General features: G+C 35.5%; 1 protein-coding gene across 1 annotated transcript in view; it reads right to left on the reverse strand.

The window, feature by feature from the left end:
• Positions 1 to 5477: 5477 nt before the first annotated feature.
• LOC107687710 (basigin) overlaps positions 5478 to 19748 on the reverse strand; it is an 18915-nt gene continuing 4644 nt past the window's right edge. The window contains 9 exon segments of the mRNA XM_074187001.1: positions 5478 to 6537; positions 7351 to 7424; positions 7607 to 7631; positions 11512 to 11791; positions 15720 to 15859; positions 15967 to 16055; positions 16493 to 16667; positions 17455 to 17784; positions 17787 to 17804. Of these exon segments, the coding sequence (XP_074043102.1) occupies positions 7364 to 7424; positions 7607 to 7631; positions 11512 to 11791; positions 15720 to 15859; positions 15967 to 16055; positions 16493 to 16667; positions 17455 to 17784; positions 17787 to 17804 (1118 nt within the window). The 3' untranslated portion in view covers positions 5478 to 6537; positions 7351 to 7363.

Here is a 19748-nt window from a genome sequence, read left to right on the forward strand (position 1 = left end):
TCATCGGTCTGCACTGCAATGTGTGACTGTAAATAAATATGAAGACTAGCTTGAACAAATTCATAATATATTTTCTTTTTTTTCATGCATGCACAGAAAAAAAAGGTGCACGAATGCACATTAACACAATGAGTAATAGATCATCGGTCTGCACTGCAATGTGTGACTGTAAATAAATATGAAGACTAGCTTGAACAAATTCATAATATTTTTTTTTTTTTCATGCATGCACAGAAAAAAAAGGTGCACGAATGCACATTAACACAATGACCAGAATGCGTAAAAGCATGGATGAGGCATTGCAACCTCATAATGATGCTGATCTTTGGGGAAAAAAAGGAATCTTTTCTTTTATGAGACTACTTGGCTTTTATTATATATCTAAAATATTTAATTAAACTTTGAACTGAGTATCTTACATAAGAGAATGCTTTCTTATTTCTTTCTTATTCTTATAATAATAATTATTATTATTATTATTGACATTATTATGGATCTATTTCAGTAGCAACCATGTGTACTATCAAGAGAGCAAGCATACTTTTGTTTTGTATTTTCATTTGCTTAAATTTGTTTTATAATCATTTATAATCATTAGTCCTTTATATAGTTTCATTTAATTGTGTATTTTTTATGTTGTTATACTTTATATTAATTGTCATTTTAAATATTAATTTTTGGTATTGTTGTTTAATGTCATGATTGTGGGGTTTCAAGTTTATATAATTATTATTATTAATTATTTCATTTTTTATTGTATTCATTATTTTTATTAAACATTTAATTTAGTAATCATTCGGTCTTTATGACACTTATGATACTGAACAGTACTTTTTAATTATTGTTTTATTGTTTTTATGTATTTGTTGTTTTATTTTATGACTGATACTCTTATTCTCTCATAATGACTGGCTATTACATAAAAAGTTATTGTTTGCATAAAATGAGTTGTTTCCTGTTGAATGCGCAGTGGTGTACTAACACTACTGAGTGTTATTCTTTGGAGACCCACCAAATGATTGTGAAAAATACTGGTCAAACCAATTATGGGCCTGTCTTTAATCAAAAGTGCATTAGCTCCTGCTGTTTAAATTGAAGTAACGATCCTGTATATTAGCCTTTATTCGAAGTTACTTGATATAAAATGAACCTGTTTGTCAGTGTATTTGAGGAACACCCTCTTGGCTCTGTGTCCTGAGAGATGATTAAGCACAGACCACAGAGGAGCCTATATGAGTCAAAGTGTTTGCTGGGAGAACAACAAACAACCCATTGAACTATATCATTGAGCTATAGTACTAAACAAGCACTCCACTTTTTAATCACAGCTAAAAATCAGTGGTAAAGCTCCTATAGGAATGTTTTATTCCCACTGTTTTGATAGCATTTCATTCCAGACTTTAAGCACAGACCACAGAGGAGCCTATATGAGATAAAAAAAGTGTTTGCTGGGAGAACAACAAACAACCCATTGAACTATATCATTGAGCTATAGTACTAAACAAGCACTCCACTTTTTAATCACAGCTAAAAATCAGTGGTAAAGCTCCTATAGGAATGTTTTATTCCCACTGTTTTGATAGCATTTCATTCCAGACTTTATCCTGAGAGACTGTGAAGGGATCATTTTTTAAATTTGAAGTAAGTGTCCTGTCTAAATTTCCCTTTGCAGTTTATCCAGCTTTTGCGCAAAAGGATTTCCATAAATGTTCTGGTAAATTACACACACCTGATGACGTGAAACAGCTTTAGTGAAGCTGCTGCTGGTGTAAGTTGGCCATCAATGATTAATCTCAGTTTACTAAAAAATCTAATTAATGTGAGGTCCTAATCCTTATTACGAATTATAATTAGTATTGTGCATTGTGTGTGTTTGATATTCAGGCCTATGAGTTGTTCCATGGAAAGGGTGCCTTTTGTTTCCCTCATCAGCATACGTGTGAATAATGACGACTCAAAGAAAATGCCAACTGGTACAACTGGAGTTTTTGTAAAACATCTAGAAAGATGTAATACGTTTATATTGTATTGTATTTATTTAAATGAAAACTTGTATTTTGTATTTATCCTCTATTTTCTGTTTATTTATTTTGTGTCAACTGTTACCCCACCCCCTTTAATTAAAATCGATTTTTGTTTTTAATTGTCAAATATATCATAATTATGTGCCACCTTGTTTGTTAATCACTTCATCTTAAAATGTACATTTGTCAGCAGGGGACATCTGAAATAGTCAACCCTGTTACTGTGATGTTGTACAGTAAACATGATTTTTGAACAATGAATATTTGCAAAAAATGAATAAAAATATCATTATATTCTCCTTTTAATAATTCACATAATGGTACAACCTAGAGCACAAAGGCTAAACAAACTATAAAATGTCAACTCTGTTACTTTTTTATTTAATGACAAAGGTATAAGTACATGCCTCCTTGTTTGTAAATCACCTAATCATAAAATGTTACATTTGTCTCTAGGGGACGATCATAAATAGTCAACCCCGTTACCATGATTTTGTACAGTACAGTTAATTATTGAACACTGAATATTTGTGAATGAATAAAAAAAATCAGCATTAATGTATATTCATAATAAACACTTTGTAAAAGTGTTAAGCCCTTGGCTAAATGGCTAAAATATTTGCAAAATAAATGAATAAAAATATCAGCATTAAATTCTCTTTCTAATAAACACCTTGTAGTGCACTGACTAAACAAACTTTAAAATGTCATCTCTGTTACTGTTTTTTTAAAGGCATAATGGTATCATAAGTAAGTGCCTCCTTGTTTGTTTGTTAATTTATCTAAAAATGGTTGTCAGTAGGGGTCGATCTTAAATAGTCAACCCTGTTACCATAATTTTGTACAGTAAACATCTGATTACTGAACACTAAATATTTGTGAATGAATACAAAATCAGCATTAATGTATATTCATAATAAACACCTTGTAAATGTGTTAAGACCTTGGCTAAATGGCTAAACTCTGTTACTTTTTTAAAAAGTACATTTATTTATTTACTTACTTGATATGTGATTTTAATGCAATTTACTCTAACAAAATGTTATATATTTTACGATAAAGTAGTTGTTTGTTGTATGTTAGTTTATACCAGAAAAGACACACATTTTGTATTGTATTCAAACATGAACATTTGCAACAAGGTATTGAGTCTCCACTGGTGTCACTCCATCATGCCTACCTGAAATCACTGTACGGATGAATAATCCAATTGCCAGCGGATTTGACTCGGTCCTGCTCCTTCTCCACTGCCTTTTGACTCCCAAACATACGCAGTGAGAATTTGTTGACCCCGGGCTGTAGCATGGAGCTAAACTGCCTCTGCATGTAAGTTTGATTGTCCCTGGCTTCCGCATCATCTGCCGTGATCTGGCCATCCTCAGACTTGGGAAAGCTGACAGAATTGCCCGGCTGCTGCTGCTGGTTCGAGGTCGGTCCGTGGGCCGGTGGAGCGCTGGAGAAGGAAACTCTGGAGTCCTTCTTCTCAGCGGGAGGAGCAGAGGCGGTCGGGGCAGGAGTGACCGAGCCGTCCATGCTGGAGTGACATGCAGATGCTGGGAAGCCTCCACCTGTCTGCTTCTCCTGCTTGGAGAGGGTTGAGGACACGCTCTCGTCTCTTCGGCAGTCTCCGTTGATTACGCATCTCATTCCGGTGCCATCCTCGCCGTCAAACCCGCTCTTGTCGCTGGAAACATCTCCTTGGCAGAGGAGCGCGGTGGATTCCGCGCTGCGTCCACAGGAGACGGAGGCGAAGTCCTTGTTGTAGGAGATCCTGCTCGCCGCTGCTGTTGCTCCCCCTCCTGGCGTCACATTCTTCATCTTGGAGGAAGAGTCAAGGATGTCGCCCCTGCGAGTCTCTTTGTGGTCTTCATCGCCATACTCCGCTTCGTCCATGACGGCGTTGCTTTGAGATGAATCCTGACGCAGCCAGATTGCGAAAGCAGTTGCCTACAGTCCTTTACTACGCGTCCCAATGTCACCAAACAACTACACCAGTCGGGTTGCTATAGCTGCACTCGTTCACACCCTTACCTGTACTAAACCTTCACAAGCTCTGTGTTCAGATAATGAATGGAGTCAGGAATATGTAATGGATAAATGAGTGGAAAATAGGCCGAGATGCGCTATATTATGCGAGTCTCGGTGTTAATGTATGTTTGAGGATTCATTATCCAGTTTCACATTTCTTAACATGGTGATATTGTAAATAAGGATACCTGAAATGAATGAACGAAACGAACATTTTTTTTAAGGCTAGGTAGCTACATGTTGGCATCATGCAAATTTGAAAACGTCTTGAAAATAAAATAAAATATTTGATGCCTAAAATGTCAGGTTTGTGACCATAATTTCTAAACATGGTCTTCTTTTTAAAGTACAATATGGGTTTGAATCATATCAGATGTGCTTATAGGCCTAGCCTATTCCATTTGATTTTAACAAAAAGTGTCGTTTAAAAATAATTTTAACTTAATTTTTTAACTTTAAGACCATACACATTCATAAGGGTCATAATTTAGGCTATCATTTTGTTAAATGACAAAATATTGGTTTCACACCATAAGGATGGTGTGAATCAATAAGTTTTCCAAAAAGTATTTTTTTTTTCATAAACTACATATTTAAGGAAACTACTTTAATATATTTTTATACAAGGATTTCAGTCTTTTGAGATGTTTTCACGGTTCATCTTATTTTTAACGGACGCGGCCATTTTTAACTTCAATGTGCGGAGGCTTCCGGTGTCATTTGTTTCCGGTTATTTTCCGCTGTACAAAAACAGTCCGTTGTGCTGTTTTAAAGACTATCGCAAACTGATATTCATTATCACAATAATAAAAGCACTGGTTTGCAGTTGTTTAGTTATAGCTAATGAATCGGAAGTCTCGCCCATTCAAAGAAAATAGCTTAGACTACTTCCACATTACAAAATAAAATAAGGTGGATATTTATGGTATCACCTAGATATTTTGTCATTAGGCCACGCACAACCCCCCCCCACACACACAATTCAAAATGTTAAAATACGTTAATCATACCCTAGAGGTGATTTCAAATCTTTTAAGGACTTTTATTTTATTTTGTAGCTTTATAGATATCAAAATGCATTGCTCTTTATGTGGAATCACCCCTAAGATGTCACAGGCCTCGAGTCATTTATCCAATTAGCAAATATTCACATGGACAAAACTGAGTAGTAGTAATACTACGGTTGACTATTTTGAAAGCCCATAAAGTTTTAAAAGATATGCTTTATATTCTGGAGTGTCTCGTTTCCAATGTAATAACGCTGTGATGTTTGTCACGTAGAGCCGCTCCCTACAGCTGAACCGAATACATGAGTAAATGTCGCCCTCTTATGGTGGCTCAAAGAACAAGCCAATATAGGCATCTTCGTTATCTTGCCAAATGGTTTACTTGAACACACCAAGCAATATTCAAAAGACAAAGTTAAAATCAAATAAGTTTATTTAGATTGTGATAGTCAGTACAGTTGACAAGTGTATTAGATTTCCTATGAAGCTAAGGCAAAATAATTTATACACTTCTAACAATGTCTTACATTTTACGCATCTCTTAACTTGGAAATGGCACACATCCAGACACTATACTTAATGTATTACAATGCAAGTATGACGGTCTATAGGAGAGTATCATTTAAGCAAAAGCCTTCACGAAAACCCCACCTTCACTGACTTTATTTAAATATTTATAACCATATCATTGTCCTCCATGTTAGAATTTGGGAAACAATTATAACAATTACGCGAACAGCAAATTACACACTGTACTAGCACTTGGTCCTTAAGGGTTAGGCAGGATAAATCCTAAAAGTCAACATTAGAAACTACATTATCAACTTTAAAATAAGCTTGTTTGACATTATTAAACAGAAAATTGTTAGCCTGACAAAATAAAGTGGCATTTCACCATCCACATGGAATAGTGCACTTAAATGTGCAGTGACGACATGAGTACTGCACATAAAAGTTGTTAATTTAAATTATTTCAATAATTAAAACTAGCATGTACAATAAAGCGGCTAAAAATTAAGGCTTACAGAAAGGAAAATGACTGCTTGTCATAAAAACTTGATTCAGCGAGCTATTTGTATACACTAAACATGGTTAAATTCTCGTGCGGCTGAACAGTGATTCAATTACACTCGGTAGATGTTTCGGAAAGTTGCGGTGTGTACACTCGTGAGGAACAGTGAAAGAAACCAGGAAGACGGGAAAAAAAAAAAAATTTCCTTCCCACATTAAGAGATTCACTAAACACACACTTCTACAGCAAGAATACAATCATGCAGTTTCCCCCCTCCCCCCCCAAAAACATTTTAAAAACGTCAGCTGGTAGCACAAAATGGATAGGAATAAAAGTAAAAGGAGACCAATTATTATCTCAAGACGTTTACACTCAAGCAGAAGGGTAAGAACTCGCAGGATGCACTATAATGTGCTACTCAGCAACTAAATTCTCCATTTATCTTCAACAGTAGTCATCAGGACACCTGAAAGAAATAAAAAAAAAAAAAAACTAAATATATTTTTTATATTACAAAAATATTAAATTTAATAAATATATTATTTGAAAAAATATATAGTTTATATTACACTTGAAGGGAAAAAAATAGAACAAAAAAAAGTTACTTTTTTTTAAGCAATAAACCATTTAAAAAATGTTAAATTATAAATTGTACAGAATTATTGTAAATGTAATATTTATTGTTTCTATTTTTTAAATATTCAAGTTATTAAATGTCATTGCTGTTTATATTAAATGCATAAAATAATTTAATAGAATTACATAAATCAACTTTTTCTACAGTTTATATTATACAAGTCCACAGTATAAAAGATACACATTAAAAATAGTAGTAATAGTAATTAATATCGAATAACATTATATATTATTATTATTCCTTTTATTATATTTAATGCACGTTTTATATTCTATTATAGAATTTTAAATTATAAACTGTATAGAATTATAAGCTGTAATATTGTTTCTATTTATTTTTAAAAACATTTAAATGATCAAATATTTCAATACTCTTTATATTAAAATGCATAAAATAATTTGAATAGAATTACATGAATATTTTTTTACTACAGTATATTATACAAGTCTACAATATAAAAGATACACATTAAAAATAAAGTTGTAATAGTAATTAATATGGGATCACATTTATTATGGTTTATAATATATATAAAGTGTATAAAATATAGAACATTAATGTTCCATAACGGGTTTCGTATATTAAATATTAAAAAAATATTATATTCAATTTGCAAATAATATTTAAAGAATGATATTTCACCTTTTCTCCTTTCTCAGTTGGAGTTCCTTTGCCGGACATTTGTGTCTTTGTGGTTTGTAGCGGCATTGCTCTTCCTGAAAAACACAGTGGCACGTCAGTTCCCTCTTTGATGTGCATATGAATTTCCTGAGCTAGAAGCACATCTAGGGCTACTGTCTAGACTTCAACATGGCCTTGAAGTTCCTTTGAGGAAAAACTGCACAAATCACTTCTGCACTTCTACAATATATCAGCACAAATAATACAAAACACTTACAGTGGTGCAGATCCTGAGTCATCATCTACAGGAACACATGAAAAGAAAAAAAAATAGTTAAACACTCATTTTGACAAATGTACAACACTACAGTCTATTTGAACTGTTACAGTAGCTAAATCTAGTGTGACAGCCTCAAGACAGTGAGAACCGTAAGTTTAAAAGCAGAGCACCTAATGAGTAATGCGATTTGGTGACTGGAAAATCTTGATACTCTTAATTCAGTTATTTCTACTGCTAAATCTGTACACATCAACTAAACACCGCTATCAATGTTTTCACAGCACTACTACTAATGATTCATGCAGAACAATGCATTTACATCAACCATGCAGTCTATGTTGGATTGAAAGGATATGTTTAGTGGTTTTCAACCAAAGAACAAACGTTTCCAATCAAATATCATTTGTTTGTAGCACAACCTCACCTACAGATGTAGTAGAGAGAAAAACATTGTTCCTTTTCTGCATCAATCATGGTGAAGGCTCTCAAACAGCATTATATCACATTTCTAAACTCCTGCACTGTACTTCTGGAGTCAGCATATCACCCAGAAACCCTACTGAAAAGAAACCACTGAAAAATGTCCTGCCTCTGGCACATATGTAGGAAAGTCTATGGATATGACAACGGCTGTATGGAAATCAAAAGAACACCTAATCACAACCTTTATGAATTAGAGGGAGAAAAAAAAAAAAAAAAAAGGACAATACTTTGACAAATTCCTAACAAATCAAATAATACTCAAATTATTCTTATTTCAAAATATTTATGCAACTTATTTTGTGGAACTTGAGTCACTATAAAATGTCTATGTAAAAGACCAAATTAAAAGCCAATATTATTATATACAGATTTATAACATGTAAAATAAACATTTGTAATTCAAACCACAACAGAACTACATGTGTTTACGAAACACGTGGGGGGGGGGGGGTTAATCTGCAGCGGCGCTTCCGCAATGAGGAGTGAGCGTGCGCATGGTTGCCAGATTGCTTAAAATAAGCAAAACACACCGGGCAGAAAATGTATCAATTTAACAGTGAAGCTCTGATTCGGGGTTTAGAACTCTTGATATCTGGCAACCGCACTCATGAAAGCTCGCGTAGTAGAGGCGTTTAGAGCAGTTTTTGGTAAAGTTTTTATTTGTTTGAATACATTTTAGTCTCGTCTTATTTCGTCAACGAAATTGCATGTTGATATAGTATTAGTTATCGTTTATTGACCTTATTGTCGTCTCGTCTTCGTCTCGTCTTAGTCATGGGAAAAAAAAGCTAGTCAACGAACATTTTTCGTCATACTCTTCGTTGACGAAATTACCACTAGTGAAAGCACAGTCCGTGCTGCTTCTGCATTGCTTACGTACCACACATGGACCTGCATACGCACTGCAAACGGAGTATGTGTGAACCTGGTGTAAAAGGCCTCCTCACATACAGCTCACAAAATCAGGCTTGTGCTGTGTGTAAGCTATTGTGCAACAATTGCACGATTGTAAAAACAAAAATGCAGTGCATGATCAAACATTTAGGTGAGATAAATATAAATTTTTTTGCACAATGTCAAAAAATTGCCCCCCTCCACCCCTCAAATTAAAAAAATCCCCTCTCACAAGAGTCACCTAAGAGGGGAATTCATTTTCAAAAATGAAATTCAGGCCCTGAATAAATGTCAAAAATTCCTGATTGAAGTATTACTATAAATAATTCTACATGATAAAAATAAGGCTTTAAAAAGATCGGTATCAGTGATCGTATCGGCAGATACTGCTTTCTGTGATCGGTCTCAAAAATCCTGATCGGAGCACCCCTAAGTAGTATAGTATAATAGTATATATATATATATATAAATAAATATGCACATTTATAATATATAAAATATTTTATAAAAAATACATGCAGTTGTGTGGGGTCTTGATTTATAAGATATATCTTTATTTATTTTACATAAGTGTGTATGTAATAGGGGTTGAACGACTTCAGATTTTTTTTTAAGTAGACTATTATGTGATGAAAGTCGAGTCGAAGTCGACTAGTCGCTGATGACGTCATTAATGAACAAAGTAGTCTGGAGCTGATACACCTTGTGAACAGCTATGGCATATGACACAGCGCGGGTCGTTATATTTCTCACAGATTTCTGCTCGTTCTAAATCAGATACAGATAAAGTAGCACAGATAAAGTTTACATTTATATGAATGCATTAGTGAGAGCGATTGCGTGTCTGAATTAATTCTACCTGGCAGCGTCGCTCTACTAGTAGTGAAGCTGTGAGATTTAGTTAAGAAATATATGCTTGAACTTTTCAGTTTCTAAGCCATTTTATTGAGAAATCACAGAACAGTGTTGACTATACATTTCCACGCTGAATGGTTCTGTGCGAGCACGATCTGCGCGTGATGTACGAGCTACTGTCTGTAGCCTATGTGTGCGCGTTACAGTGCAGCAGCGCATTAGATTAGAATGGCGATTAATTTACCTGTACAATAAGCGGTTTAAAACTTGCATTCTCCTGTTCAATTTCGAGCATCCAGTAATATAATCACATGTCTTGTGGAGCACTTTCAGAGTATGCATTTATATGTCATTTTAACTGTTTAGAAACGGAGCGTAAATGTGCAAGTCCTTCAAAGATTTCTTATTCTGTTGCACCCTCTATAGGACCAGCAACTAGTCGACGTCAAGCTTAAAGCGTCATGACAGAGCATTGAAGTCGACTAGTCGATTAGACACGTGTACTATATTCATTTGTAATATGTAAAATAATAATTTATAATATATAAGCATTTTAAAGATTTATAATTGATTAATGAAGATTTATAAAATCACTATAAATGTTAATTAAATATATATTCATATTCAAAGTACATAAATAATTTTAGAAAATTACGGATTTTTAATAAAATGAAATTTTCCGGTTACTGGCAAGGTTGTGCTTCAGACAGAAACAATCAGAAAGAAACTTTAAATAAGATGCGAGTTAACACCCAACTAGGGTTGCAAAAACTTGGAAAATTTCCATTAAATTTCAGAAACATTCCAGAAATTTTGGAAACTTTCCAGGATTTTTTGTAATCTTCCACGGATTTTTGGAAAGTTTCCAGAAATTGTCCACCCCTTTGCAACCCTACACCCAACAAACATACTTTAAAAAAAAACAAGAAGCTGAATCTGACTTTGAAAGAGACTTTTGCTGAAGTTTTCATGCAGAGAGCATGTCCAAACACACTCAGAAAGACGAAAACTGTCTAAGTAATAAAGTTGGGATTATATATTTTGCCACCCTTTGTGCCATAAGGGTGCCGCCTCTCATAGAGACGTATAATCTAGGGCTGAAGAACATCATGCAATGAGAAGATGATGCAGAGAGCATGCAAGGCAGTATAACATGATCCGTCTGAAATGTCATCTTAGTTATTATGCATAATACCTTGACATTTAAAACCCATTCTTAAGTGCAATATGTCACTCAGCTAAACGCTTTCACTGGCTACGGGAAAACCAATAAAGTTGCTTTTCTTGAACCTAAGTCTGATAAATCTGGTTCGTTTTATCTTCTTATATAAGACAAACCACCAGTGAAAGAGTTGTACTTCTCAGCCTATCAGGGAGAGCATTCAAACTCCCAAAACCACCGGTTTAAGCAAATCCACTTCAGTCTGACATGCAGTTTTGAGCACTTACCACAACGTAAAAGCAGCAGCGAACAGAGAAATAAACAACGTAAATAATAAAAATAGACTCCGCTAAGGAACAGCCACACACTTCAGCCAAATAAAATAAACATACAAAATCAAACTGAAATAGAATTCATAAACAAAAAATGTAAAATTACATCCACTGATTAATTTGTACATTCACGAAAATGGAAATGAAACATTACGACGGAAACTAGCGTCACATACCGTCATTGATCTCGTCTGGCTTTCTCCTCTTCTCGTAGATGAAGATGATGGTGATGAGAATAATGACCTCAGCGACAATGCCGAGGAATGGCCAAAGGGCGGCCAGTTGGCTACGCACACGCAGCTGAATCTTATCACTGGCTGATCCTATTTCATTGGTGCCCTGGCACTGGTACATGCCCATGTCCTCGTTGATGTCCAGATCTTTCACATACAGCGTGGTCTTGTTGGGGGTGTTCTTGATCTCATACTTGTCAATAGTGCCATTGACAATGGGCGTCTGTGTTGACAATGCAAAATTGTTAGTAAGTTATTAAGGCTGATGATAACACAGAGCAACTTTTTGAGCAATGTTGCCAGGCAACTTCTGGTAACGGGCAACCAGGTGAGAGACAGGGCCCATTAACAATCTAAAGATAGAAATGTATTGCCCATTCTCAATGGGGAAGTGCTCAAGCAAAATTGGTCAAAAAGTTGCCCCGTGTATCATCCGCCTAAGGCTATTTCTAATAACTACAAGCACACAACAACAGTTATTATTAACAACCATCCAAACATAATTATTAAATATATAATTATTAGACAATAAATTAAATAATTAATAAGAATGAATGCATTGTATACATATAACAAAATACATTATATAATATAAAATACATTATATAATAACATAATATCAGATATTTTATGCAATATAGTACTGGACAATAGGTTGAACAACAATAATTATATTAATGTAATTACTACCACTGTAAGTTAAATTAATAATGATTATTTTATTAGTAGCAGGGCTCTGAACTGGTTCAAGGAACGAAAACGAAAGCTGGAAACAAACAACATTTTGACAGGAACGGAACCAGAAACGAAATCAAATTTTATAGTTCCGAACAGAATCGAACATTTGAAATGGCCATTAACCGGTTAATAACGTTATTTTATCGTTCCATTTAATATTTGAAATTTGCTGTCAACCAATCACGAATTCCAGTAGTACGGCCTATGCAAATGTGAGTTGACGCGTCCAGCGAGTGAAAGGCCCACACTCAGCTGTGAACTCATCATAGGGAAGTCGCAATGGCAATGCAAAGGTGTTAAGAGTTTATCCGAGGATAGTGTAAGGAGGATTCAACAGATCAAACGCACATGCAGCACTTCTGTGAACAGAGAAAACAGAACGAAACTATAGGCTTACATAAAAAGAAATATAAAGGCATTATACACAAAATACATTTCACTTAAATCATTGAGATTAACAAAACGAAAGAAAAAATGTGAGTTATGGTTCACTGTGACATGTTCCAAAGTTCTCGGAAAGCAAAACGAGACAGCAGAAAGTAGTTTTTCTTGCAAAAGCTTTACCGTTTTATTTATTTTGCAAAAGCTTGACAGTTTTGAATGTTGTCTTGCTTCTATCTGTATAACCAACCAGCGTTGGTATGACCATCTCACCGGCGCCTCACGTTAAAGAAACAAAAAAAGTTACACTGCTCCATTGTACAATCTGTTGCGTTCAGCGTGACCACCGCCTCACTGTGAAGTGAGCCGATTATGCGTTTGCAAGATTGGCGCTATGCAAATCTTCCCACATAGCAACGTAGATATGTGGGGGCGTGTTAGAACCAGCCGTTTTAGGTAGGCGTGGCTGACTCTTAACTTTTATAAAGAATATCTCTTTGGATTTGAGATTTTAGTCTTTGCAACTTTACAGATCTTCTTTATGCACCAAGAGCTTGTAACACTCCAAAGAGAAAGGAAAAATTGAAATCGCGTTGAAATCAAAAGTTGCAACTGTGTTAGTTCATGTTAGCTCATTAAATGAGTTGTATTTTTTAACAAATATTAATAACTTGTGTAGCAAATATAGCTATTGCTAATTATTAACGTTAATGCATTAATTAAGGTTAACTAATGAGATCTTATTGTAAAGTGTTACCTATTGGTCTTTATAATTCTTTTGCACTTTAATCTTTGTAAAATTGTTCACTTTATACATTTTTTTGTGTATTGCTTTATTGTATTTAAATGTTCAGTTATTTTTGTTGTAAGAAAAAAGTTAAACCGGTTATACTGTATTATGACAACACTTTTTGCAACTAAATTTCAATATTGTGATAATACCGTATACCGTGATAAAAGCATTAGTAATTAATCGCAACATGAAAATTTGATACCGGCATATGCCTATAATAATTCTATTAACATAACTACTAGCAGTACATTTGTCATTATTATTATTAATTTTATTAAGTATTGTACTATTAAATATAGTATTACAACACAACCATAACAATTGTAAATGTCATAATGTCTCCATCGCATCAGTGGAAAGGCTTGAAAGCTTCAAGTTGATCTTTTAGTTTTGAGTTTTTGAACTACAAAAGTCTTGTCATGCAATAAACGGATAGACGCTACAGCTAGGTTAATACATGTTCATAATGCCAAGTGTCATTTAACACACCTTTGCAACCTTATCCAACCTTCAAATCGAATGGCCAGGGGTGTAATCCAGAAAGGAGTTTTCAGTTTCAGAACAGCTGAACAGAGTTAGTTCAATCCCCTCCGAGTAGGATGACTGAGTTTAGCGCGTGCACCACGACTATGAAAAGCCATGATCAATGGAGCCCTGAAATTATGATTCACCATGGCAACAGCTCCCGCCAAAAAGACTTCCGCATACTACGGAATACGTAACTTTAATTCTAAATCAATGTTATCAGAAGTGAAAACTGGCAGAAAGGTAATTTATTGAACTAATATTAATTTTATATTATATATAATATATTATATTATTTATAATATTCATTTATCCCACGGATAAAAAAAGGAAAACAACGTGGCAGCAGAAAAAATTTAAACAATTCAATCAGGTAAAGCTTCAAGCGTGAAATGGGTGTAGGCTAACGTTACATGACTTTACAAATATTTGACATTCAATAAATATCATTCAGTGTATATCTATTTCAATGTGCAGCAGCTTTTCCCACATAGTCTAATGCTTTTTCACATAATTAAATGTTCTCTAATCCAACATGCTACATTTCTTAATTAGGGTAATGAAAACATTTGACTGTGGTTTGGTTAATGGTTTTTATGATGTCTTTTTTTGACGTGTTCTGCATGTCTGATATAGACATTCATGGAACCTCTGTACAAGGTTAAAAACTAGTTCAAATGTGGTCATTGTGGACATATTTTCAACATCATTTAAGGTCTCATTTAGACATAATTTATACGGTTTCTGGGCCAAATAAACATTCTCAAGATGCATTAAATTAAAAATCACATTTATTTCAATGTAATTTCCATTTGTAATTGCAAAGCAACTCACAGACAGTGTGTGTTTGTCCAAAAATCATGGAGAGAAAAAAAACTTCACTCAGCTTTAGACAACTTAGCATCTGTAATTCACACATCTTTGGATTGTGAGGGAAACCAGATCTGAAGGAAAGGCTTTCTGACTCAGTTGGGACTCGGACCGGGGACACTTCTTGCTGTGAAGAGACAGTGCTTCCCACTGAGCCACTTGTGCTGCCCCTTAACTACAGAAAAATATAACATAAATAAATAATTAAATAAATATTGCAGACCTTTTTTCATGTTTGTATGGAAAAAATAAAATATAACAAAAACATTTACAGGTACAAAACATAGATAGATATAGATAGTTAGGTACATAGATAGTTTGGATAGATACAACATACACAGCAAAATCCTCAGTAAAAAGACATGCCATTTTTGTCACATTTACAGTGTCTGCATGATGAAAATGCAAGTTCTTACCCCACTGGCAGATAGTTTTCCCCAGGAAACAAGACTAAATATTGTATTTTTTTTTTTATATAGAAAATGCATCATGATTTAAGAATTTTTAGATATTTGTACTTGAAATAAGGCAAACATCTCAGCAATAAAAGCATTTTTTGCAGAATGAATGAATGAATTGAAACATCGCTTACGCTTTAAAAAGGGGGAGGAGACCGAAAGAAACTCTGGGTTTACCGAAGAAAACCTGCTCCTGACCAGGTTAGGTTCACAGAGTAAGTTACTATGGTAACTTACCGAGAGGTTTAAGTGTTGTCTTTTATTGGAACCGAAAACACTGAGTTTCCCTTTTCTGGGGTTAACAAACTCTGAGTTTCCAACAAAACCCACTTTCTGGAATACACCCCTGGTACCAATCTCATGTTATTACAACAAGCTTTATTTACCTTTTCACTTTCATCTTCACTGAGCTTATACCAACTCCAGTCAGTAGGCAGGGGGTATCCATGGCTCACACATATTAGGACAGCCTTGTCTTTCTCATTAGCATTTTCAGAGTGTTTGTAGGCCACTACATGTGGGAGAACTTACAGGAAAAGTATAATTATGGGTGATGAGTACAATATACCTGAAAAATGCATGTAATGCATGATGGATAACAGATGCAGTAATCTGTCAGTCAAACTTTCTTACCTTTAACTTCAATGGTCGCATTAACCTCAGGTTCTGTTTGGAAGACACATGCATATAGTCCAGCAGAGTGGTAATCAATCTTTTTAATTCTGCCACAGAAAGAAAAACAAGCAATGAGACAAAAAAAAAAAAAAGGATTTCAAATTTTAACAAAGTTTTATATGCCAATTGAGATCCCTCGATATAACAACAGCACCGTAGCAATAAAGGTGGAGGGTAGGACAATACAAGTAAAGGAAATTTGAAATAGAAAAGTAAACAGCTTTTCAAATACGCCGCTCAGGCATCCCCATGGATATTTTTCCGACCCAGCAGTTCTAATGGGAATTAGGGTCAGTGAACGTGGAGTGCCGGAGGCTCTTAATCACGCTACTGCTGCTAACAACCCCATTACACAAACTGAGCAGCTGCATTATACTTAATAGACCCGTAAACACTAAATCTGAGAAACTTATACTGAAATTAGAGAGCTATATTTCACTCTTCTTTAGTGATACAATCATTTACATAAAGTTGAGGAACATACTCGTGTTCAATGAAAGCTTTTCCAGTGGTTGACTCCGATTTGTCAATGGTCTTGCCATTATGGGTCCAATAGTAGCCTTTGATGGGAGAAGAAGGGTTGGTAAGGTTGCAGCTGAGTGTTGCAGAGGTCTGGTTCTGGTCATTCACCACCTCTGGTTTGGTCGTGATGGCTGCATCTGTCAAGGCATAAAAGTAGCAAAAGTTACACAAACATCAACTTTCATAACATGACTCTTTAACAGAAAAAAAAAATTAACAAAAACAAAAGCTCACTGCTGAAAATGACTCTACCAACCTCTGGATTTGATGTGGCACTGTAAAAAAAATTACATTTTTGGACACATGATGGAACGGAACGGAACATTGCTGTCCGGATGTTCACCACAATGTGTGCTGTAAGGCACATTGTGCTCTATCAAAGGAGAAGTGAAGGTACATTTGGGCTACTGGGAAACATTGAGTGAGAAGTCTGTAATGAAAACGAATGGGAAGAGGGAACAAAATAAGCCAACCAGCAACTGGTTTGGAGACCATGAGCTTATGAAAACCTATTGTGGAAAGAACTAGTTTTTCTCTAAGACCACCAGAAGGGTTAAGCAACACATCTAAACAGCTTTTTAGATGTTTACTGAAAGCAAACCACGTTAATGAGACATAATCAGAGCCCTTTTTCAGAAATAAAGGCCAATTAGTGCGTTTAACACCTTCTGACCGGCAGTAACATTAACCGATCAATGCCATTTCTTTAAAAGGTTCAACTTCATCTCAAGCTCTAGACAGTGATATGCTCAGAAGGCATCAGATTACTATGAAAGAACAGATGGCGCTAAAGTAGTCATGTGACCTGGTCTCTGGTCAAAGGAAAAAAAAGGAAGGAGGAGGGCAAGGCAAGGGAGAGTCTGAATCTACAGGACTTCCTCCTATACGCTAGTGGAGACGTTGAGATACCACAACGTAACTCACGTTCAAACACTATAACGTTCGCTTGTGAGCGAATCCACTTGACTTTGGGTGGGGTCCTGAGGTCATTGCGGTCGGGGTCGTTTGACGCACGGCACTCGTAAACACCCGTGTCGTTGAGTGTTAGGTTGGTGAGGATGAGTGTGCTGGTGGCGTGGTTGATATAGGTGGCATTGATGTGTACGCGATCCTCTCTCGCGCCGTCAAACAGCTGAGTGACCGTTTCAATCGGCTCTTCACCCTCAATGAACCACCACTGAACTTCCGGGATGGGGTTCCCTATGACCTCGCAATCCAGCTCGGCACTGTCTTCTATGAGTTTCATCTGAGACAAGGCGATTTTATGAAGCCCGCTGAACATTTGATGGGTGATTTGGGTTTAGGGTGGACAGTTCATTGAGATGATATGAATAATGATTAGCAGACAGGCAGGCAGAGAAGAAAAGAAAAAGAGAAACGTTAGAATGGAAAACAAAGAAGGCATACACAAAAAACAAACTGGATTTTGAGCATCATGATGCAAGACTTCAAGGCTTCATGATAACCAAAACCCAACTGAAGAACATTAGAAGCAAGCATTTTAAAAAGACAATTAGTTGAAGCATGCATTAAAACCAAAGGTTAGCATATCAAGAAATGCAATGAAAAATTAAATTCACATGAAATAAAGGGATGAATGTAATGTTGATGACTGATGAAGCTTAAAGAGGTAGTTCACTCAAAACAGGAAATTCTGTCATCATTTACTCACCATCATGTCGTACCAAACCTGTATGAGTTTTTTTTTTTTTTTTCCCCGACCATGGAACATTAAAAAAAAGTTATTTTGACCAATTTAAATGGATTCAAAACACTTTTTCAGAATATCATCTCTTGATTTCCACCAGAAGAAAGTCTTTGATCAGATTTGGAACCACATGAGGGCGATTTTCAGTTTTGAGCAAACTATCCCTTTAAAACTTGCCATAAGATTATGATTATGAATAAACAATTGACATGAACAGAGTAAATGAACCTAAAAACAACCATTTTGAAGTAGGGGTCGACCGATTATCGGCCTGGCCGATATTAAGCATTTTTATGATTATCGGTATCGGTCATTTTTAAAACCGATTCGCCGATAAAATAACTTAATTTTGAAATGCGCTATTTGGCTTTGATGCAGCCTGTCAGAACTCACCACTCTTTGGCCTAAAGCATTCTCCGCCCACCGCCCATCTGATTTGTTGGGAGTCACGAGTCCGACCAATCAATGTGGAATTCACTCTCACTCCTTTGCTAACTGGAGCTGCTTCAGTGATCACGCATCAGTTGTCTCTCAAAGGTAAGGCAGCAGCAGACGTTGCTTAAGTTGCAATAAATCACAATCCCCTAACGTTACGCTTAAGTTGAAAAAGACCTCAATATTATCTATGATTTCCGCGATGCTGAAAATGGAGTGTTCGGAAGACGGAATCCAGTCATATAAATGGAATTTACTGTATGACATGGAATGTCAAAATTTGGATGAATTAATCAAAAGTAGGTCAGTACACTTAAATAGAGTCGCAATATGGACTAGTATCTGTAAATATTAAGCCGCAAAAATACTATTTAAATATGAATCCAGCATGTTCTGCGTGTCTCTGTATGTAAATGGAACAGACGCGCGGTTTTGTTTTCTACACATACAAAGTGTGCGACGCTCGGGGTGATTTCAGCTTCTGTCGTCTCACTACATGAGGACATAAATACATAAACAACATCTCCGGATTGCTCTGCCTCCCTCTGAGAGTCACTTCATGATCATTTGACCGTTTCATTTGAGTAAAACTATCGCAGTGTTTCCCACAGACTTGCACTCTATTTGTGGCGGCATATATATGCAGATTCACTTTCTGCCAGCAGGAGGCGCTGTTGGAGTGGTAGAGATCAAGGTTTCCCCGGTAACGCTGTACACAAAGCAGCGCTCCGCTCACAAACACTGCTTTATCAGATATCACATGCAAGATTAAATGAAAATTTGACAGTTTCATTGGAGTAAAACTATCTTCATATCATTTACATAGACCTACAGAAACAAGTTCCTCATGGCAACCAGTCAAAATATAAGTTCGGGTTAGCTTAAAGAAATTATCTATTAATATATTACTGTGGTGCAGTATGATATACATAATACTACTCAGGGGTAATTATTAAAGGAGTTTGCAAAAGTGATACTGATTTAATACAACAGTTCAATAAACAAGTTCTGCCTGATTTTGCTCTATTTCATCAACGAAAATAGTTCCAAATAAAGTAACAGCTCAGCCGCTGCG

The sequence above is a fragment of the Sinocyclocheilus anshuiensis genome, unplaced genomic scaffold (assembly GCF_001515605.1).
Source record: "Sinocyclocheilus anshuiensis isolate Anshui unplaced genomic scaffold, SAMN03320099.WGS_v1.1 scaffold305, whole genome shotgun sequence".
Lineage (NCBI taxonomy): Eukaryota > Metazoa > Chordata > Actinopteri > Cypriniformes > Cyprinidae > Sinocyclocheilus > Sinocyclocheilus anshuiensis.